This window comes from Buteo buteo, chromosome 24, assembly GCF_964188355.1.
Source record: "Buteo buteo chromosome 24, bButBut1.hap1.1, whole genome shotgun sequence".
NCBI lineage: Eukaryota > Metazoa > Chordata > Aves > Accipitriformes > Accipitridae > Buteo > Buteo buteo.
Genome location: NC_134194.1, coordinates 2,698,846 through 2,723,441, shown reverse-complemented (window position 1 = coordinate 2,723,441; position 24,596 = coordinate 2,698,846). Strand labels below are relative to the sequence as shown.

The 24,596-nt window shown below is 39.3% G+C and overlaps 1 protein-coding gene across 5 annotated transcripts in view; it reads right to left on the bottom strand.

The window, feature by feature from the left end:
* RAPGEF6 (Rap guanine nucleotide exchange factor 6) overlaps nucleotides 1-24,596 on the bottom strand; it is a 133,059-nt gene that overhangs the window by 96,601 nt on the left and 11,862 nt on the right. For all 5 annotated transcript variants that reach the window (XM_075056311.1, XM_075056314.1, XM_075056313.1 and 2 more), the window contains 3 exons: nucleotides 8,802-8,872; nucleotides 8,126-8,182; nucleotides 6,710-6,793 (listed from right to left, as the gene is read on the bottom strand). In XM_075056311.1, the coding sequence (XP_074912412.1) occupies nucleotides 6,710-6,793; nucleotides 8,126-8,182; nucleotides 8,802-8,872 (212 nt within the window). The remainder of the gene's footprint in view (nucleotides 1-6,709; nucleotides 6,794-8,125; nucleotides 8,183-8,801; nucleotides 8,873-24,596) is intronic.

The following is a 24,596-nucleotide window of genomic DNA, read 5'->3' as shown; positions in this document are numbered from 1 at the left end:
CAAACCACACAGTACCCTTTGCTTCCAATTTCACATCTCTTGGACTTCTTTAGTTTAGCCAATAAAAACACCCCTCTTTCTGTGGCACAATCAGCATCCCTTGCACTCTCTAAAACCTCTATAGGCCAGCTGCTCTAAGAAACTATCAATGAACAATAGGAAATTACCTGGGGGGGGGGAACTACAGACAAGATTATTTGGTCATTTAGTTGTGACAGGTATGAATATAGTCTTTCTTCATTCTTTTGGCTTTCATAGAAGATTGTTCCACATCAAAAAAGATGCACCATGTGCTCTTAGTTTGCAACACCTTCCCAGCCCTTACTCAATATCAGCACCTCCAGTACAAGGAGCTGCCCTTTGGGAGACCAGGGCACACAGCCTCTCACCAATGCGTTGCCTCTTCTTCTCATCCACATTCCCTTTCTCCTCAGAGTATTTTCATCACAGCACTAGCACTGCCAGAATTTCAATACAAACAACCATATCTGAATTAATTAGTTTTACAAAATATGTTTATTGGTAGCATTCCCAAGTTGTTAGGTTACTTACTGGCTGTCAGGCAATGCTACAAGTTACCACTTATAGAAATATCCAGGGAAAACAGCCCCTCATCTAGAGCCACAAATGCACTGAATAACCACTGCTGCTTATCCAGTGGTGAGTATAAAAATCTATCTTTTGTCTTGATAAGAACAGGGATGTAAGCCTCAAGCTGTCTTTTAGAAAGCAGAAAAATAATCTACAACAGTTAGTTGCAAAGAGCTTTCAACTGTGAAGCAAAAAAGTATTGTCCTAAGACCTCTGAAATTTTTACAGTTACACAAACAGTAAGAAATTTAAATCACAATTGTTTTAACCGGCATCACAATTCAGAAAGTTACTGGCAACTGTAAGTTTGTAAAAAATTATGTGTACTGTATGCCAGCAGTGGACTGGCACACATATCTATCTAGACCTTGGCAGCTGACAGAGGAAAAGCAATATTCCACACTACAGCCATCAGGACTCAAATGGCAGAGACTGGGATGGAGACAAGAAAGAAGAGAAAGAGCAGAGGCTAAGGAGCACTGGGACAGAGCTTGGATACAGCAGGTACGGTCTAAGCAGAAAACTGTATTTAATAAAGTTGAACCTGGAAAGGAAGGATCAGTGGCAGAAAAATGCCAGTACACCTTTTACTGGCAGAAGCTGGGAATGCAAGAGCTCCAAGCCACTCATTTAATTTTTCAGTGAATGGCACAAATTCACAAGAGCTTGCAATAAAGAGCATTACAGGTTTTAGAAGTAAAACTGATCTGGTTTTACATGATACATTTGTTTTCAAATATATTTATACCTCAAAGTTACACACATCAAAATTTAAAGATTTCTAAAATGCAATTTGCACAACTTAAATTTTCTGTAAGTCTTTAATCTTGCATTCTTATTTACCAACATTGACAGTTCTGTAAAAGCACAGAATTTTCTGTGCTTCTGGTACTTCACATAGAACAGACTGAAACACTATTAACAGTCACAGTAGGATTCAAAATATGTTAAAATATTGTTATTCACAAATATTAAGTTAATACAAAACAAGCTAAAATAATTTCAACTCAAGCTGCTGTTCATAATGCAAAACTGGAGTTCCTCTTTCACTGTGACAATTTTCTTGATCCAAGCATTTGTGTCTTCTTTTACCCAAGAAGAGAAAGAGAAATGGCTTATCAAGTCAATGACAAGTCTACAGCTCTCATGAAAAGATACCACAATACGACCATGAGTCCATTTTGAATAGAGTAAGAGTTTTTAGCCAAGAAATGCACTACCTGAATAGGACAATGATTCCAATTTTCTCCACTTGTAAGATTTTGGAAGGGCTGTTCATGAATTTCTTGGAAGGGCTCAGAAAAGAGAAGTGTTTGTTTTTAATAAGAATACATCTTGAATGTTTCAAGACTTTGTATTTTTCCCTTCAAGGTTCAATTCTCGCAGCTGTAGGAGGCTGTCATCCACATAATTGGCTTCAAAAGTTCCTCCAGGCCCTTGATATATTTCCTATGGCTAATCTTGCTGTGAGTAATCTCCTTCAAATATCCTGTTCACGTGAATTATCTTGATTAACAAGCAAGGTTAACAAAAAAACTCTTTAACTTGCTGACATGATTTTCCTTCCACAAAATCTGTCAATCCTGCTCTTTTGTTCCAGCCATTGCTTTCATGTTAGAAGCGAATTCTTTTCCTACTATGCCAAATCTATTGACAAATCCATTCTCCAGGGCAATAGGATAATCAAGGTTATGCCATCTCTGCACCAGATATTACTGACTGATCTGCTTCTTACCTTAAAAAATAAAAAAATACCTTACAGGGCTTTTCTCATCATGACCGTCAAGTGTCAGAATATTGAATAGATCTATCACACCTGGATGCAAGTTTAACTCCTCCGATTTTTAAGCCAATTTCTGAATTACAGCTTGCATACAAATTCATCCAAGTTGAACAAAAAGCCCTTCTCAAGCACAGTGAGCCACAGCTTACACCCTTACTCATTCAAATATATATAGAAAGTTAATGAAGCAGTGACTGCCCACCTTCTTATGCTTCCATGGGTCTATGCCTCTTTCAGGTTTGAGTCCATAGAATATTTTATTTCAAAAAGATCTGCAGAAGAAAACTAAGGTTTCCATGAAGCTCTGTTGACTCTGAAATCACTGAACGGTAGACAGTGGATGAAACAAGGCATGCAAAAGGAGTACTTAACCAACATCTTAACCAGGTTAAGCTTACAGTTGTCTACTAAACTCGCCTCCTATCTATCAAGGTAATCATGGGGCAGATAACAGAAAAACGACAAGTATTGTGAGGAGGTACCAGGAAACAGTCATTAAATCATCATCACCTTCCAGTCTTAGTTATGGAGACTGAAAGTATCTCACTAACAATCAACTGTAACAGCAGTTTCTTATATAATTATTAAACAAAAGTCTCTAGGCAGTTAGTTTATAACACAATCCCAATCATACCATTTTGAAGAATGATTGCCAAATAAAACAGATTAAAAACAACAACTTTACAAGAAAAGGGGGCCTTAAAACCCCCTATGCCCAGGAAGCCAGCTTCCTCTAACTGAAAAACACCGATATCCTGCTTCTCATGTTTTATAAAAAACTGTTCCAGTATTCCCAGCAAAAGAACCCTAAAACATACAGAAGTTCTTTAAATATGTAATGTTCGTCAAATGCTCCAGAGGACAAATATAAAATTGAAATTACCACGTCAACATTACACAGAGATAACTAGGGAGTGGGGGGTGTTACAAAGTATACACAAGGACTGAGTTTCAAACTAGAATCCATTTGCTAATTATCTGTTTTACAGAATGCCTCTGTCTACCCAGTTCTTCCAGAATGACAATTACTCAAACCTGGCTCTTGACCTTTTCAAAGCACTAGGAGGTCTCCAGACTAAAGCCTAAATTCTCATCCTTGGTTGTTATTGCCTTCCTCACATTAAGGATTCTATTTCAGTCCTCATTTTCCCCCTGGACATCTCAAAGCCATCATCAGTCTCCTGCATCACTTTTGTGTGGATGACACCTGTCTCTAACCTCACTCACCTCTGCTCATGTGTTGACACATTTATACCATATTCAACAAATCAAACAGATAAGCTTTATCTGATGCCAGTGTCTGAGCAGCAGTAAGCCTACCAAAAACCTAACTGGCTGGAAGGATGTCTCCATTCCCTTCAGCAATCTCAGAACACTTCAAGCGTGGTTTTCTTTTAATTCCCTACACTCACCCACTGCTTTCCTGCTGCGGAAATAAAAAAAGCACAGACAAATCAGTATCCCAAGCAATGTACTCTTCCATAAAGTTTATTTCACTAATATGATATAGGTATAGGATCATACGCTCATTAGGCATAGAAAGCACGGCATCAAGCTCTTCCATCAGACAAAGATGAATTCTTTGAATGGACAAGTGTCCTTCATATCCTCCTTTAAACTCATAATTACTTTTTCGTATTACAGTAAAAAATATTGCCAAAGGTGGTCGGGCACTATTTTCTAAAAATCAAAGCACAGAGCGACACCAAACTGCAGCAAGTGATTTTTCTTAAAAAGAAAAAAAAAAAAAAATCAATTTAGATAATTATCTTTACTATGTTATCAACATTAAATAGAAAGTTTTCAAAAATAAGGAAACTGTATTTCAAAGATGATTTACACCTAATGGTATACTGTGGGTCATTTCCACTGTTACAGCTTAAGCAAAAGTAATAAAAAAAACCCACAAAAAACACCACAAAAACAGAAACAAACAAAAAACTTATTTTTGTTTCCTATCAAAACGAATAGCTCTGTAATACCTGAGGCAATGAGAATGAAGGCAATATTGTGTTTCCTTACAGATGTGTATTTAAGCCTCCTTTCAGAACGACTCACATAATCAGGAACTTGGTTGGGGACAAGGAATAACGCATAACATAAAATATTACTTTAAATGTAATTAAAATGGTGCTAATTACAATTATGAAAGAATACTACTAAATTATCCAAGGGACTGTTTCATATGAAAATAGCCTGTAAATGATTAGTGACTGTGCAGCTCCCTCAACTAAAAATGTGTGATATGAGGTATTCAGACCAGGAAAAGTAACTTAAGTTTATCCCACTGTACTTAAAAAAAGGAGGCAAAAAAGCATTATATTTTAAATTCTAAATTGAGGTTGGACAATGCACAAATGTAATTCGAACGAAACAGAAAGTGAGCTGCCCTCTTCCTTCTGTTCTCGTGTCCAAGTGGTGATTCTCCTTCCCTACCCGTGTACGTGGCCTCAGAGTCCCAGGGAGGAAGCAAAGGGGAGAAGGAGTTTACAGGTTGCCCCAGAGTCAAAGCATTGGCGGAAACAAAAAGGTTCAAAGATTTTCAGCGTCCTTTGCACTACTTAATTGCTAACTTATTAACAGTAATTTTAGTTTGTCTAATTGTACATGTGTGCATTTAGCCTTCAAAACTTCAGCACGACAATGCTCCTCTGACCTTTGAATTTTTCATTTTTTTCCCCTCACTGCAACAAAGACACAGACAAGGAACAACTAGCAGAGAAGTGCATTCCCTTCCTTTTTACATGATCTCACTACGTAAGGGGACAAACACACCCTTTATACTGTAACCTGCCAACAGTTTCATCTAACAGAACTCTGTGACCCTTTCACCATCTAGCAGCTATTTTTTCATCTAGCAGCTATTTTTTCCTCATTATCCATAATAAAACTAGCTGTAATGTTGTGAACTAGCAATAATAGATCTATTTTGCCTTTTTTTTTTTTTTTAAGGCACAAAAAGCCTTAACAATGCTCTTAAGTGACTTATTCCTCAAGTTTAGCAAAAAAATTATTTTTTAGCTAGGTTTTAGGCAAATTTCAACTTGCCATGTCCTCACTTCTGGCACTGTTGAACTTCAGTCACTCAACGACCATTAAGAGTTTAACAACTAGCCTATAGCTAACCAAGAACTGAGTTGAAATATTCAGTCCTGTATGTTCTTACTGGTACTTACTATGAAATTCAAGTATGTGGAAATGTATTTGAGCTGGAGTTGACATTTTTAAGTCTATCACAACTCATGCCAAGTAAACACTGCCAATTAATCTGAATTTCATAAACACCTTGGTATAAGTGCATTTGTGAAGAAAGGAAAGACGTTAAACTGGTATCCACTCTATTAATCTCACTGTGCTGTGTTATGGCTGGAAGGGAAGCAGTCCTACTCCAGCCTGGCAGCGACAGCGTACGGCAGGAGCGGGAGAGGAGACCACGCTGCCCAGCACCAAGGCAGGAGTGAGCCGGTGCCCCGCTGCCCATGGGAGATAGAGTCCATCACGGAAACACCACGCAGGGGGAAAGCCTTTATTTCATTTCATAAGAGGCAGCAGCACTTTTGGTAATCTCAACAAAAACTATCCAAACTGGGTACCAAGGCAAGTCTAAATTTTTATTTATTTTTTTTAAACCCACTCCTGCTTAGCCTAGAAGTGCAGCTTGAATACAAATAAGCAACATGCAGCTTCAAGACATAGTGAAGTAAAATTTGAGTGACATACAAGGTCAAGCAGAGTATTACTCTGAGTACTCAGAGTATTACTTGAGCAAGGTCCAGCTCAGGTCAAACAGTACGCTTCAGTGAAAGCATGTCACAACATTCACTGTGCTTCGACTACAAGATGCAGTCAGACTCCTGTCATACGCTCTCTGTAACCAATGCTGCTGGCCTCTATTTTCTTGCTTCACATAAAAATCACATATGCCATTAAATACAGCCTCCAACCAAATGGTAGAAGCTATGTGATCTACAGTCATATTTTTTGAGACAGAGAACTCTATACAAAACAGTTACACAGCAGGAATTATTCAAAGAGGCCCCCAAGTTAACAAGCTAACTACAAATTCTCTCATAAACTTAAAAAGCCAAACAAGATTTAAAAACCATGAAGTGCAGTATTTCACACAAATTTCAATGTACAGAAAAAGTGAAAGGGAATTTAAATCAAATTAGCAGAACATTTCTTGCACTACCAAACTTCAGAAAAACAAAATAATAAAAATTATTTTAAAATTGTGAAAAATCTACAGTAACATCAACATGTAAGAAGGCATTTATTAAAAGAAAAAAAAAGAGCTCTTACCTTACCTTCAATAATAACAACAACTTTACATACCTGCAAGGTGGTAAAAACATGGAATCCTTCATGAGCACAGATCCAGAAAGCAGTATATACCAGCATCTTGCAATAGTCTCTGAGCTGTAAGAAAATAAATCATTGATATCTATTTTCTTCTTACAGCAACTCAGAAATATATTAGCAAAAATGTTATTGTAGTAAAATAATGATCTACCACTCTACTGATTTGGTACGTGGACTGGAATCCTAAGAAGTTTCATTGAACGCTACCAAGAATTACCTTTTTTTAAAACATCTACATCCAGAATGTTTCTTATACCTTACAATTTGACATTTACATCAACTTAAAAAATTATTTTATTAAAATGAAATTATTAATTTTCAGTAAAAACATTTCATTCCAGTGAAAGTGTACATAAGCTACAAATACAGGAAAATTTTTGTTCCGTGCTGAAGTTGATTAGCAATTCAACATGGACAATAATACTACCCGGACCTGTCAAGCGTTACAGATAAAATACGAGACCCATACATCTGACTCCTGCTTGGCATTCCTCCACCTCTGCGGTTGCATCACATGCACATGCGGTGTTATCTCACTGTGCCATTCGACCCCAGATGGACGGGCAGGGAATGGGCCAACGTTTCAACCTACAGCCCACAGGTCTGCACAGAAGTTGCTGTGTTTTACTGCAGCAGATTTTGCCCCTTCCTAGAGCACTGCAATGACACTTCCCAGCTACAGCCTAACATCTCCTTCCTCCTCCAGCACGCAACCCCACACACGCACATCGACCTGGTACTGGAGCAGGTTTGTGTCGCACATACCCACCACGCGAACTAGCAGGTGGCATCTCATTTAGACTCAGGTGTACTGGAAGATGTGCCTTATACAGAAAGCTAGGATTAGCTGTAAGAGGATAAATACACCATAAGCGATGCTAAAATACGGGGGGGAAGTATATTTGCCTCCCAGCAGGAACCTATAAAGAACTCTGAGCTAAAATACTAATTCTAGCAATTTAGAGGAGATAGTGTTTGAGCTCCATCACTCCTCTGATACAGGATACTCCCACAAAGCAACTGGGTTCCCGAGAAAGCAGTCAGTGCCAGCTCCAGGGGAAGAGTGCCACCTACTGAGTCGTCACCACCGCTCCCACGAACCGCCGAGGTGACGCTACCTGCTTTTTAATTGATCTTGCGTGTGCACAGACACATCTCTGTTGTCCGTGGGAGCCGTGCTAATAATTCACGGGCACCTCTCAAATGTCAGCACCAAACTACTGCTTCAACCATCTCCCGTCAAAGCTTTTAACCAGCCTGGCCTAGCTTAAATGTTGTAAAGCCTTCTATTTACAACTACTGAAAAAGCAAGCGATATATCACAGCATGCAAAACAGTGTTTTTGTTTACACTTCTGCTGAAGAACTCCAACAAGTGATATGTACTTACCAAAAGAGAACTTGGTTGCCCTTGTACCTCTCATAGCGGGCACTTGATGACATTATTCTGAGGGAGGAGGAGAAGTTTAATTTCAATTTTAATCCCCAAAGATCATAAGCCATTAATCACCACATTTCAGCAGAACCGCTTTAAGGCTCTAAGACCTCAAATTCAACTATTTTTTTGTTCTAAACAAAGGATGTGCTTAACCATAAAATTCAAATTATTACGGTGTTCTTCATTATCCAAATAGATAATATACAGCATGTTCTCTAAGTGTTTAAATCACTCCCACACATTGGAATTACCCATAGCAACGGAACTGAAGGAACTAAAATACTTCCAACGCACTTATTGTGCTTTGTTGGCCTTCCATTTTATGCATTCTGAGATCATTCCAATGTCTGAAGCTTTAAAAAGCTTTTGTAATCTAGAGTTAACATAGGGCACTGTCTACACAGTCCTTTGTAGACAAATGGGAGTAAGGTCTGCCTTCTTTCTTAGCAAAGCTAATTAGTTTAGATTCCATGCCACGTTATTGCAGTGACTTAACTCAGCAATAGACTTGGCCAATGCTCTGCCACCTCAAAGTGCAGGCAGAAAAAAGCTTTGCTCTTCTCCACAAAAATACAGCCATAGATACCAGCTGTGCTAAGCAACACTAACTAGCTCCATAGTACTTTACCTTAGCTGATGTTCCCTGAAATGTGAGAGTATGTCCAGTCCATGAAGGAAAGAATAGATAGTATTTAAGTCCTAAAAAGAAAAAGAAGGAGAGAAAAAAAAAAAAAAGACATGAGCAACTTCATTCACAGCATCTAATCACTTCAGCATTACCTTCTCAGATTCTGCAATAAATTACACAGACCTCCAAGACACAATTCTAGAGACAAAGCCCAAATTAGTAGATGAGTCAGGACACATGCAGACTTGAAGAACCCTATCCACACTTAAGCTGTGGAAGTGAAAAGAATGAAGTCCAACTGATGCATAAAAACTTAACCTGAAAAAGATTTATTAAAAATATCTCTGAAAATATTATTTACATGAATGGATGGATAAAGCAGCAAGCAATATGTGGAATAAGCCAAACAGGACAGTCCTATTCATCCAGGGTCAGAAATTGTTGAAACCTTGTAACATCTCTTTAGAGAGCGAATTTTGCAGAATTAGTTTGCTAATAGCAAAGAACCCTAGCGAAAACCAAAACCATGTAGTCTAGCCACTATAGATGGTGCAGAGAACCTCAGTACCTTTTCATAGTTATGTTTAGAGAGAAAAAGCTATTTCATGTCCACCTCAGATCTAGCTGGTAACCCTACTATAAACTCTGCTCCATCCTACTGCCTCTCTAACTCAGTCCAGTCCTTGACTGGAGGATAACATTAGAAGTTACTGCAAAATACTCTTTGGCAAAGATGAAGACAATGAAGTTTTAGATTTGTCTCCCACCTCCCACTAGCGAGACTCATCATCACATCAGTGTCATCCATTAGCAACCACAGAAGCAAACAACTATTTTGAAGCAACAGCATTAAGACATGAAGACTTTAAAAATTGGACTTTACATAGAAGCTGTAATTAGGAGATACAGCTGTTTAAGCTTCTCACTAGACAGAATCCTCTTCAGTCACGAAAATATCTGTGCTGATGGTGCAGACCACATGCTAGGGAAAAGCTCACTACAGCTATTCATCATTTAATTTACTATCCTGAACAGGTGGGCTGTTAGTGTTAAATACATGCACAACAAAATCATTATACGCCGTAGCAGTCTTTCCAGCTTGGTCTTGGAAAATATGTTCTGAATTTTCAAGTGCCACATTTATACAGTGTTTACAAAAGATAAATCAGTATGAACGCTAGCCTCAAAATTTACAAAGGATTTACTTTAGAAAAGTTCTTTGGCTTAATAGTCAATGTTTAGAAATATAACGGATATAGACTGTTATTATCAAATGAAAGGTCATATGTAATTGCAGGCCATGTAAAACCAATAAAACTCTGATTTTATTTTTTTTTAGATGTCGTTACCAAAACCCATGAAAATTAAACAGAAGGCCTGAATGCTTAACACATATATTTATAAAGCACCCATTTCACACAATCCAATCTCATTTTAATCCTCTGACTCTGAATTGCCACAAACTTGATTTTCTTAGTGAAACACCCAAGAGCACTAGCTATGACTCAGACTCCAAACACACCACTCACTTGTGGTGATCAAGCTCGAACACCAAAGCCTGTAGGAGATGGCTACCTGGCAGCCAAAGGGTCACTCGAGGTATCAGACCCACTCAGTTACTCAGCTCTCCCCCTTTCTGAGCAGGGAACTGCCTCAACTTCACCACTAAAAAACACGAAGCGCGGGAACGTGACGACAATATCCTCCAACCGTACAGTGTCTTAATAGGATCTTAGTAGTTAAAGTATTTATGGAACAACTGAAATAAAACCCCTGTGTTCCACATTCTTCCTCCTCCACCTGGAGGTCCGCCTCTCCCAGGCCAGAAGAGTGCTCAGGCGGGCAGGTAAAGGAAGGACAAGCGGCAGATGCTCTCAACTCCTGTTGAAGCTGGGCAGCCAGGGGGGAGTTAGTATTTGGTGTCACAATTAAAGCTACATTTTTCAGTCTTCATAACTCACTGCATCTACATATGCTTTCCTACATCTTCCAGTGTTTTTCTATGTAACTGAGACTAAGATATAACAGAATGCCTTTAAAATACGTTTTAGATTAGCAGTTCTATTGTCATAAGTTACAGAAAATTGTAAGCAGAACAAAAGCTTATGTTCATGTTTAATCACAATGTTTTTAAGTTGTACATATGAAAAATGACCACATCCTTACTTGAGAATTATTCTCTACAATTCCACAGAGCACAGCCCATTAGCAGGTTAATTCAGCTTGGGCTGTCTGTCTCCTGCATTCCACCTGCAGCCAGGTTGACCAAACAGGACTACTGTACTGACCCACCATGCTTATTTAGGAGCTTGATGAATAAACAGTTGGTAAATTAAAGAGATAAACATTTGCTTAAAGGGATTCATGCCTGGAAAGCATCCCTCAGCTCAGACTTCGGCTGCTGAGAGGCGCAATGGCAGAGAGAACAGCTGAGCCAGAGCATAACACAGAAAAGGGAAGGCAAAGCTTCCTATTCCTCATCACAGCAGAAAGCATTTAACTTATGCTGGCTAGCATTACTGCTTCAATGTTGATAAATGAAATAAGAAACATCACATCATTCACCACCCAGCTAGGTGACATTTCAACAAGCCGAACATATTAGCTACTCGTGCATCAGTTTCTATAGGCATTTTTAAATCAGGACCTGTAACACTCTCCCTAAAAATAACTGACTTTTAAAGCAATCACCTCTCCTAATTAAGCAGAGCAGGTGATTTTGTCAGGTGCCACTGAACACAAGAGTTAACTCAGCAATCATCTCCCAGGAAGGTCTGCGGGCTGCCTCTTTGCCCTGGTGCACTGAATGTTACCAATCTGATGTGTTTTACATGTCTTGTTGAAATAATGCTTTTTTTTGTTTAAATTGAATCTTTAGACACCAGGTGAAATTCCTCCTCTCCTTCACACGTTGCTTCAAAGTCTAACAAGGGAGGTTATGTGCAGCTAATCTAGCCCAGTTTTTCCCAATAGCATGAAAATTTCGTATCGGTCGTACTTTGAGAAGTTTTCTTTGTTACTCCCATCTCATGTAAGAATATGTGCTTGTAATATTACTGAAATTATGTTTGAGAGACTACATTTAGAGGCTCAGTTTATATTTTTGCAAGCAAGGAACATAATTTAGTCCCACCACAGCTGGAGGCAGCGAGCCGGCGATGACGGGCAGGTGCTGCAGCCACCTCGTGGACAGACACTGCCAGCCCAGCAGCACCGCACACCCAGAAAATCCTCTGTCAGCGATGAAAGCATTCATTTCTTTAATTCAAGGTTTATAAAACTGAAAATAGGATTAGAAGCTGTTATTTTGAAAAACGGATTTATGTTGCCACACCAGTTATAAACAGCAGACAGACACATAACCACAGTACAAAGGGTAAAAGTGATTTTCACAGATGCCCACTATGAAAAGAAAGGGCTATAAAAGGATGATGCCAAAGGGCAACAATCAGCATTACAACAGCAGAACACAAAGTATTTGCTGCGAAGTTACAGACCCTTCCCTATAATCTCTTTACGTACGTCCTTCTGCCAAAACCCAACCGAAACACAATTATTGATGAAAAACAATTTCTCTGCATGCTCCAAACTAGGGACCAAGGTCAACATTATTTTATTTTGTAATCTTTATTTTCAGAGCTTTTGATCAGCTGAAATAACAGCTGAAACCAAAGCACAGTACCTACCTTCAAATGGTATGCCCACAGATATTCTTCAATATTTGACAGAAAACTACCTTGCCTAGGTTATTTAAGGAGAAATTAACTCACATTTTTCTATCCAACTAGCTAAAACTGCGGCTCCAGTGAGCCAAGGGAAGGAAGGGAACTGGGCAAAGAGTAGAGGGAAGCAGGCAGGAGTTGTTAATTTTGCTAGCAAGGAGATTTTCTAGACTACAGAGACACAAAACATGAACACTGTGACCACAGTGATCCTGCACAAAGCTCCCCAGGATAGCTTATTTTCTTAGCCTCCAGTTCCCACAGCACCAAGTTCACAAGCTGAGGTGTTCTCAGCTGCTATGTTTAAAAAGCAGAGAATGTGTTTCTTCATATTCTTCACGTCAAAGAGCACACTGTACAAAACAGAGTGCGTTAAGCGCAGAAATCAAGGGATCGCTCTGCGAATGGCACTGTTATCACCAAACCTGACCACAAGGAAAGCATGGCCCAGCACCGATACACCAGCAGCCCCCAGCTTCATTCAGGAGCAGCTTTTATCATCCCTGACACACACATCCTTCTGACAAAAAGCTTAACCAGCTGCTAAACCAAAGGCAGTGTAAAAACATGGAGATTTTAGTAACAATAGAATGTTATATAAATCAGCTTTCTTTTACAGTAACATCCTTATCCCGATACGCTATGAAGTGAGCCACTTGAATAACTAGACCACTTTTCATTTTCCCTGCCAGATGCCAACCCACATAATTACCACAAGATGCCACAACTGTAAAATAAGGGAAAATAAAAGAAGCACCAGTAGAATCATCTGAAAACTCATCATACAAAAGCAAACTCAGGTAACTACTACCATCACCCATTTACACCAAAACACTTCTATTTGAAAGTAATTTGCTACTTTTTTTTTTCTACAAGGATGGTGAAATATTAGTTTCTTCATTGCTAAGATGTAACTTTTAAAAACAAAGAAGTCAAGTCAGCAAAAAAAGTCATCACGAGAATATAATCAAACCTCAAAATTGGTGGGGAAGTGGTGATCATCCTTAGTTTTGTTATCAGCATCTTTTATAAAATATAACCACGATCTGGATGCTTCCAAACAAGTACCACAGCACAGAAGCACCAAGCACTGCTGGAAGCAATCCTCTCCCACTAAAGCCGCCTCTACTTCAGCAGCACACCAAGCAATACAATGGCCTGTGTACCCTTTTATTAATCCAGGGAACTTGTTGAAGCATAGATTACTAGTATCCTGCAGCTAAAGTGATTTACACAGCTGCCTTTGAAGTGTATTTAAGTTAACTTTTAACAATTTAATGTCCATCCTCAATAAGCAGTTTATCCCTGCCTCTCTGTCACCTGAGCTGATGAGCAAAATTGGTGAGTTTGTATTGTTTCCTTCTGCTTCACCCTCTCCTTTCCCAATCTTTCGCCTTTAATCCAAGGAGCAACTTTACAAAGCTTGGAATTAAGGATCCAATGGAACAATGGTCATCTTAAGTATGGACTTCTGAGTACAAAGTTTTCCAACCAACCAACAACAAATCCAGCCGCCAATACAACTGTAACTCACAGGAACTGCATTCACATGCTCTAAGTCCACAACAAGGTCCAAGACAAATTCCCCTGCAGAGTTAAAAGTGGGCAAAAGCAGTGTGAGGCTCTGGAATGAGGATGAAATGATTGCATCAAGAGCAACTTTGCTATTCACAAACATAAAATGAAAACCTGATGCTTCACTTGATGTGACCCCAGCCAGGTGTTCCAGCAACACATGATTATTTTAAAACACTAAGCAGGAAATCTGTTCTATTTCTAAGGAAAATAAATTGTTCCGAAATGACCTCATAGCTGCAAATTCTGATAAATCTCACAAAGAGCCATCCTCAGCAATAGCACTGAGGTACCAGGGAAGCTGAGGAAACCATAAATCCCCGCAGACTCCCTTTAGCACTGCCCGGTATGTTATGTGCTTCATGTCATATGAAAGGGGAGAGGCAGCACAGTCCCCAAACAGCTGCATCCAGCCACGGCCACCCTGCAGTGACCGCAGGACAGCTGCTCGCTGCAGCAGGGCCAGGACTCGGTGATCCAGGAGACTCCTTCAAGCTCCCAGATCCCAATGAACTTGGGCTTCCTAGGCGCCCTAGATCACACTGACCCTTAAATGAGGGGTCTCAAAGAACACAGACTAGCAGGTATTATTCAGCCAGTCCAGAGTTTTGCACAGGGAATGAGAAAAGAGCAGAAACTTGCACAGCAGTACCAGCACTTCAAAGCCGCGCATCAGAAACAGCTGTGTCAGCAAGTTCCAGACAGATTGCTCTCACATGCAAACCTGTCCCAAAGAGCTACGCAAAACCTGTCTCTCAATTCCACCCCAAACACATTAAATTCCTGTTGCAAGAACATATGCTTGGCTCACTCGAGGCTCCCCACACCCAACCCACACGGGCTGCCAAGCCACCCAGGATTCCCTGGTTCACATACAAGAACCTGCTTCTTACAGAAGTGCACAGGATAGCTGACAAGATTTTGCATTCATGCTTTTCCCAAGGTAAGACAAGACAGTTGCCAGGATGCATATTTTATATGCTTCAGAGCAAACAAAAATGTTAGTATCTTCTAAAGACCTCTTACAGATTCAGCTGTATTACAGATAATATACTTTAAAAGAAACAGACACACATTTCTGCCTTTGAAACAGTTAAACCGCATGGTAACAGCTTCCCAAATTCCACTGACGTTCAGAAAGACCATCAGGTACAAAATCTTCCAGGGAAGGAAGCTGCATGGTTGAAAGCTGCCACCACATCCCTATTTGTTTGTTACAGAGAGCTGCTTCTTTCTCTTCAGTGCTCTGACCAGAAAGCGCCAAGCAGGAAACAAGGCTGGAAACAAACTTCCAATAGAATCAAGCACTCATTTGCTATCAGGACAAGGATTTTAACACGCTCTTGGACAGTGGCTGAACTTCTCTGTATTAAATTTGTTATTTAAAGTGCCTGGATTTCAGTAAAGCAAACAGAAGTCATTCTTGGAGCACGGAAAGCAGGTTGTGTAAGCTGTAACTAGGAGGCTTTCCTCCAGCCTGCTGCCATTACTTGCTTCACAGTGATTCAGCAGGCTCCTTATACAGATTGAATGCATCTTTTATTAGGAATCCTGTCAGGCTCAATAAAGACTCTGTCACCCTTAGGGGGGTGTAGCAGAAGAGAGGAAATGTTACTCAGCATGGTTTATGGTTTTCATTGCTTCCCTTCCTGTTACTTCATTGAAGGCTGGAATCCGCGCCGTTTCCTTTATTCTCTGTTTAAGGCCAATTGTAAAAATAGTACTCCCAAATTCTTTCCTGATAATGTAATACCAGAAATAAAAATACAGAAACATGCTTAAGTTCTCTGATCCACGTTTTCCATATTCAGATATCTATACAGCAAATTCACCAACCTTAGTGATGCTGGTTCAAGAAACCCAACCTACATACCCGAAGCCAGATGATACACACCATCAGATACCCCTGAAACTTGCGGGAGGAGTGGTCAACTACATTTAGAAGTGCATAGCAGAGCATATGGCCCCTTGGCTAAAAGGAAGATGATGAGATGAACCAGAAAGCAACTCCTCCATCCTAATTATTTACTCTCCCTGTTCAGTGGCATAAACATTTGACTTCAATGAAAGTGCAAGTGGTGCAAAAGAACATCAGCTCAGGACTCTTCACTTAGACTAACAATTCTCTTTGAAGTATCCTCCTATTTAGCTGGAGACCATTTAAAAAAAAAAAAGATTTAAACACAAGCATTGAGGCACTATTAGGAAGGAGAAAGGATGGATCAGTCAGGTGAATGAAAATGTTCTCAAAAGACTTTAACAAAGTATCTTGCAGAGAACCACATAGTTTAAGTAGCACTCATAAGGAATGAAGCATCATCATACCATGTAAGAAACACTACCAATTTAAAAAGCCCAATCAAACTACCTCTCATAGAGCACACTAGCAGCAAACTCCTGCATGATCTTAAATCACTGCCCGAGACTGCACCCAATAACATTTGTATAAAATAAACTAGTCCAGCTACTTCAGAGCCATATTCTATTATTCAGAAAAAATAGCATATATTCCATAAAGAAGTTTTCCGTCTACATTAACAGGCGAAGGTTTTCTGGCCTCAATTGCCAGTCTACTCACTATAGGCATTTTGAGCAATGCTGAGTTCTCCTAAGACCTTGCTAAAAATCATAATTCCTTTATTATGATTTTGTAACAGATGATCACTACACCTGATCCACTGAACAGCTTCAAACGACCAAGAACTTGATGTCTGAGATTTATCATCTTTCATATGTCCACAACCTCCTGGTACACATGTCCATCAGCTACGGACCATATTATGACCACAATACAGGACTCCTGCCTAAACTCTAAACTTCACATTTATCCATATAGATCACAGATAATGGTTTTTTCCAAATGAGGAAATGTCAGTCTAGTTATTATAGTGTCTTTATACAGGAGAAAAGAGATAAAAGGGGACTTCATTTCACTCTCTTGTAAATCCAGGAAGCAATTAAAATTGACAGCATCAGTTAATAACAGTATAGCCACAAATAGGAAACTAAAATCTGGGTCTTGTTTTTGCAGACTGTCAGAAGTAACATTTGCACGCTTGGATTTTTACCTTTTTTTTTTTCCTGCAGAAGTAGCAAGTCTCTCAATGGGGCTAATACAGTTTCCTTAAATATTATTTCCTTATAACATGCACACAGAGCTACAGGCACAGACTTAAGAATTACATTCTACTCCTAGGAACAGAAGTATCCTCAACAGAATTTGAAAAAGCCAGATCTTGTTTAAGAACAGAGGCTCTAGAACCACTATTACAGTTTATTTATAGACTGGAAGTACCTCCATTCAGCAGAATACTTCTGAAAATTTAAAAACAACAACAACAACAAAAGAAACACCACACCAAGCCTGAAACACATAAGCAAAGTATTTCTACATGAAAATAAACCAAAAAGTTTCTCCACTCACCAATAGCTCCCCACACCCAATACAGATAAACACCTTCCACCTAAGAACCCTGGACTATGTTGATATAAGACTTTGGTAGAAAGAAAAACATTTAAAGGAATGAGGGAGGGGAAATTTTATATTATTTTTACTGCTGTTTCATCACACCGAATCAGCATTTCTGGAACCCTGACTTCGCCAGAGAAGAAACTTCCTTTGGAAAAGCTGATTTTGCAGAGTGAAATACCAAGGGCCCTGAACTGGAGAGACGGGAACATCAAATGTCATTGCTTCAAAGCAAGCAGCTTACGGAGACTTTTGAATATCTGAAGCACAGTTCAGCCCTTATCACAGTTCAGAACAAAAGTACAGCTATGAAAAAGTTATCTTCAAGTAAAACATTACCATAAAGTTCCCAGACACTCATTACTTAGTTTTAAAATATCTTTCAGACTCATATTCTGATAATAGAAAGCCAAAAGCAAGCTGCCTTGAAAACACTGATCTCCTAGAGTTCAATAAGATGGGAAGCTCAGAATATCCAAAATTAATCTCAACACTTACATCTACCAAAGAGCAGGATTTTATACCAAACATTTTTCAGTAAGAGATCAAATACCATAAAAGCAGTCTCCTTACCCAGGCTCTTGAAAAGTCGCCCAAAATCAACAAGCAAAATGGACAATTTCAGGCTTCCAGTTCAATCAACACTTTGCTAGTCAAGCAGCTGAGTACTTGTGAAAATTAACAATCTCCCTTCAAGACAAGCATCTATCACATAGCAATATTTTGGTTAACCCCTTTTTTGTCATAAGTCCAAACATACCAGCTTGCCCGATTCACAAAGAAACTCCCTGCTTTTTTAAGAGAAGCAGGCAAGAAAGTACCAACATCTGAAATTTCCTTTTAAGAAAAAAAAGGAATTGTGGTAGGAAAGGTCAGAACACTGAAATGCTAAGATAAAAGGTAGATTCTTATTTAATAAGAAACTTGGTACAGAAGCCTGGGAATGAGGAGAGAGGAGGTGGAGGATGAAATCCAAAGGTCAATTCTATGCCTATCGGTAATGACAACTTGGGAGTAAGTCTGTATGCAACTTTGTCACGTTGAACGTCTGAGTTCATTACCTATATATGACTGCTCGTACTGTAGAGAATGCTGTAGTTTTTGTTCTCTTTCCTCCCTCTTGGACTAGAGCTCCATGGGCTACTAATGGAGATTCAAAGTACTTTTTTTACTGAAACACAATCCTGTTAACTCTAAAGGAGCTCCTGTTCTAAAAGATCAGCTCCAGGATAGGTGCTGCAGGAAGGCACAGAGGCAGAGGTAATGCTGTCTGCCCAAACACAAACGGGTCTCACAGACATGGCAAGGAAGAATGAGACACATACAACGATGAGATAGGTAGATAGATAAACCGGCAGACAGATAGCTAGCTAACAATAATATACACATACAAAGGGAGGAACATGTGCTGTTCTGAAAACTATTACTGCCTGCTTCCTGCCCCCAAATAAAGCACTACGCAACCGTTGTTTCACGTTTAACACACACACACACTCCGTAGTAAGTATTTCCTCACTCACTTTCATCATGCTTTGCCCAACATACCTTTGCAGCAAGCGAACATTACTGTCAAGGTCCCATAACTACTGCTCCTGTTCAACACGTATCTCGGGCAGAGAAAGACTAACAGAATAACAATATTTTACTGCAGTTTGTTTCCACCATATTAATAATCAGATTTTTATACAAATGGATAAGGATATTGTTATTTTTATAATGGCACATTTATGCTTTTGCAGTACATAATTTCATATTTTGTGAATTCAAGAAAGCAAAGATCATGTCTGTCAGGAAATTAAGTCCTGCTTAATAAATAATAGTGAAGACAAAACAAGATCTATCAATATTGTAGCTTAAGTCACCCACTCAGTATCTAGGTAATGGACAGAAATACAGCTCTACAAACTGTCTCAAAATGATTTAGGGCGTCAGTAAAATATTACAGTCACCATACTGCTTCCAGCTAGAATATTCTGTGTTTTCTGTTCAACGTTGATGACGATGCACCAGCACATTAGAAAAAAACATGAGAATGGGATTATAATTGGAGAATAAAATACCACACAAAAGTAAAGCTCTCCTACAACCTTTTTCAATAAAACCGCTGGAGGAAAAAGAAAAATCAAGCTCCAGCTATTTTTTTCTCATAATAATGCCACTACAAACTACAAAGGAATTCCTGTAGAGGACAACAGTAATATGTTTACCAGTAATTCCTCCTGCATCCTGGTATTACAGTACCTAAGCACTACCAAATAGAGCAATCCAGGAAAGTTACTGTAATTTACAGTAGGCTATATCCCTTAGAGAAGTTGTAAATTATCTCAATGCAGATTCCCACAATTAAATTCTACTACTGCCACAACTGCTACAATAGCCTCTCACATGCAGAGAAATGCTAACATGCCTGTGTACGTGTATCCATATATTGGCAAACATACACTTTTCTGTTTGGTGAGGGATATATGTAATCAGTAGGTCTTAGCATCTTTGCTTGTAGCAAAAAAATAAGCCAGATTTACCCTACTGCTACATTTGAATGCAAACCACCACAGCAGAACTCTAAAAACTGACACTCTGCCACTGCTTTAAGGTCTACTTTTGTACTTCTCAACAATACCTGTGACATAAACCACAAAGAAGCTTACGGATCCAAACTGAGGAGTTGTATGAATATGTATACATATTCATATATCTAGGTCAACAAGTTTCAAGTTTGAAATCAACATAAATATCAGAGGTACAGGTACCTGTGTAGTTCCCTAGTAAATACAATTGATCATCAATGTATAATGTTACAAAGGGAATAATTCTAATTAAGAAATTTAACAGCTTCAACATTAAGAGAAACAACGAACAAGTGTACTGCCAGGGACTGAATCAACCGCAAGATAAAATTATTACTCAGGAATTTCTAGCTCCAAATCCTGCAGGCACCCAGCTTCCCAAAGTGCAACAAACATCATGACTAGCATCCACAGAATTACAGACAAGATGCAGAGCAACAGCCTTCTCCACCTCTGTACTGAATCAAACAGGTACTAGTTGATTACATGTGAGACGGGCTACTTCGGTTCGGTTGTAGTGTATGGGATGATACAGAAACCTCTTCTACTTCAACCTGCCATTCCATCCTTAGAAAGACTAAAAACTTTAGAGGCTGTAATTACCTTTGAATACAAACCCAAAACAAGACAATTTCAGCTTTCTCATTCCTATGAAACCACCAACACTAATTTGTAATGCAACACACCAGAGATTCCTCCAACACCTCACTCTTCCAGTGTTATTCAACCACAGCCTCTATGGAGGTATAATAAACCTGCTTTTAAACAAATCGGTGTTTCATCTAAAAAGACTTCTTCTTTCAGAGAGCAAGACTACCATTATTCACTGAAGATGAAAAAAAAGCCACAAAACCCTAATACTAAACTTAATCTGAGTATCAAAGTTTGGTTTATAAGCAGCAACGCAATGCACTAATTTAAGACTCAGACTTCTGACTCATCAGCTCACATTAAAGGAGAAGATTCGTAAAAGGTGATGAAAGGCAAAGCCTGGACCCAGCAGCAGAATGCCGCAATAAAAGATTACAACACCACGATCTCTGGACAGTCATGCTTGTGACTACAGACACAGAGAACATACATTCTAGACCCCAGTGCACGCCCCCAGGAGAAACCAAAGCATCCGGTATTGCAGTTAAAGACATTTTACACAACAATACTGAAAATTAAGACACCTTTGCTGCATTTTCTTGAAAAGCAGCGCGTTTAGAGTGTATTAGCCTCTCATTCAAGCAGTTAGTCCACTGCAGCACTTACTAGGTATGCTCTGTACAAGTGTCAGGAGCAGAAGACCTGTTACCTAAAGCTGCTCACTTTATTACAGAAGCATTCACAACTGTGAGATCTACATAATTATTTCAGATAAAAATACATTAAAAAAAAAGATTTGACTAGAGCTTGGGAAAAATCAAAGCAACATTACTGTTAGTGATACTAAACACTGAACTCCATGATCTCCAAATTCTATGTAGCCAGATTTGCTGGTTTTGCGAAACCTAAACCAAGTGCAAGGGAAATTCTCTGTTTTTCTTAAAAATATGGTTGTGATCAACTCTGACTGGTTATGCAGCATCTCTTAACTACAGGTCTGCTATACTGCATAATCCCCTTTTTTTAGCTAATGTGCACAAGGGAGAAAAGCAAAACAAAACAAAGTTCCTCTCTTGAGCTGTCAACTCCACCCAGAAGTGCAACCCAATGGCACAGAAATCAGGCTGACATGGTAGGCTAGCACAGACATGTAAGCTAAGAGATCTTTCCTAACGATCACACAGGCTGGATTATGCCCCTTAATTTCTGTATTAAGACTGCCCATCAATTAGGAAGAACCAGCACATTTTGAGGACTCCGCCAAGCATCCTGTAAGCCACATATAACGGCATCTATGGAAGAGTTTGCTGAAGGAAGCCTTACCATCCAACACAAATGGAAGCAACAGATATATTTGAAAGGAGGTCAGTAGTCTAACCTAGGACTGCCAGTTTCCTTCCTACTTCAAATGGGAAACAGGAACAGAAACTCCTTCTGCAACAGTTGGGAAAGACCGCTTCTACTTAGCCAAACCAACGCAGCCTACGGTAGGCTGGACAATGTTACACAGAACCCTGAGAATGTAGGGTAAAGTAAATCAGATTTAAGTAGAATATCTTCCCTAGATAACCCACAATACTGAGTGGCCACTGGCAAACACATCCCTTTGTGACAAGAGCATAGAAAACCTCCCAGAATCAACATGAAACAGCAGAAGTGATCCCATCACCTTTTAATGCTAAATACACAATACAGTTTACAAACGCAGACCTCACTCTCCAGCTCTTTCAAAAGCAAATTGCCAAGGTGAAAAACATTACAACAGCTCTGGAACTATCTCTTTGTAGGAATTCATATTTGGCCAAAAGGCCAAACTGTATGTGCCTGCAACACAACGCAACACCACAAGAATTCTTTCCCTCCAGACCAAAAGGACCAACATTTGAGGCTCATTATTAATCAGTCTTTGGAGGACAGGCTGCTTAAATGTCAATGCTTTAATCAGGCACAAAAAGATAACAAAGAGAGAATCCCTTAAGGCAGTTATTTTTGTTCTATTCGGCAAGAATTTGCTAGACTCTCTTAACGTGTTAAAAGATAACCAATAATTAGCGGAGCTAAGGAACCTAGAGAAAGCAGATGCAGAATGCTAAGTAATTTGTGCGTGCTTCCCTGAACTAAGGGTATTTCCAAAATACTGTATTGAAATCATCAAAAGAGGAAGAAGGGTATATCAGAGTTTCATTAAACAAAGGAAAACCCTCTATATTTTAAGCCTGAGGTCACTGAACAAGAAGACCTCCTAGTTTTAGAAATAGCTTGTCTGGCAATACTAGCATGAGCAAAACCATTTTATGGTAACAGCAGGCCTCTTACAAGAAAGGACATCAGAGCTCCGGACATCCTTTGTAAGTGTGCTGTCCAATACACTTCTTGATGAAAACTAATCTTTGCACATGCTTGGGGGAACAGAGAGAAAGCCTGCAAACCGGAAGTTTATCCAGAATCCATGGTCCTCGGAAGTACACAGATTTTTTGCCATTGCCAAGACCACCACAAGCCACCTTTTAATGCCAACAGACTTGTTTCCACCTGAAGACTGCCAGCTCTTTACACTCTTGTCATGACAGTATAAGCACAGTTGCATACAAGGGTTATTGGGCAGTGCTGCGTCATGGGGCAAACACCAGCAGCATGTCGATCGATGCTTGAAATAGCAGTGTGTCAGGGATGCTTAGACAACTGCTTAAAAATATTTGGCTTCGTTTCTTCTGCTCCTCAGAAGCGGTGCCTGACAAGTGGGCAATACCTGGGCACTTTCACCCCAGTGTCCTCCCACAGCATATATACGTACAAGTTCATTAAGACTGAGTATTATTTTCTTACTATTTATTTGTGCTGTACACAGATACCCAGTTCTCTACACAAAATGACACAAGAATCAGTTTTGTCAAAATAAACATCACAGAAAAACTCCTCTGTAAAGCTTATACAACATAAGTTTTGGTATACTACCTAAAGAGATTTTCTTTAAAAAGTTAATTTTTTTTTACAATCACTTCTTTATTCAGTATAGTATTTTGGAGCTTTAATAATGTTTCTATGAGGAATTTAACACCTACACATCTTGACTGCTTGCCCTCCATCCTTTGTGGTTTTGGAGAACAAAAGTAGAAATGTATTTTTCTTCCATTTGGCAACTTTTCTGAATGCCAAGTGTACTTGCAGTTCTCTCCCACCTCCTTCCACACCCTTTTCTCGCCCTTCTTCACTATTCTACTATCTCCAAGGAGTTCCTATTGCAAGGTCAGTAACAAGGCACTGGGCTTGCTTTTTAGCTCAGATGAACAGTTTTGTATAACACACCCTTACTGCCTAAGCCATCCCCGAACTTCACTGTTTAAATTCAGATAATACAATAGAAAATTGGTTTTTAGAAAAATGTTACATTACATATTTAAATTTTAATTCAGTGAAAACTTTTAGTTAAATTACCACTCCGCAGATGAAACTAAGGCATGATCCCACTGCATGGGGAAAGGTATATACTAAAGGAAATAAGTTCCAATAAAGAATTCCAGGACTCCATCATAATTTCTGGTTTCACTCTCAGAGCTGTCACAGCTGCCATTAAAATGAAAAACCAGTTTTTCAGGAACTGTAATTGGAAGCAAGGATAGGAAAAGTAATCTTAGAGCAACAACACTTCACACGCTCCCTGGAAGCTCACTGGGAAACAGCCACCCTGATTGACACTAACTTCATTTGCTCCTTTAACAAGGCTTAAGGTTCATACGACGCAGAAGTCTTACTACCTTCTGAAAAGAACCAAATTGAGCTTGATACTGGAAAGTTACAGGTACTACATTGCCTGATCACCAGCTTGACCTTAGCAGACTGGAGTACAAACAAGGAGACACTGCAGTCGCTA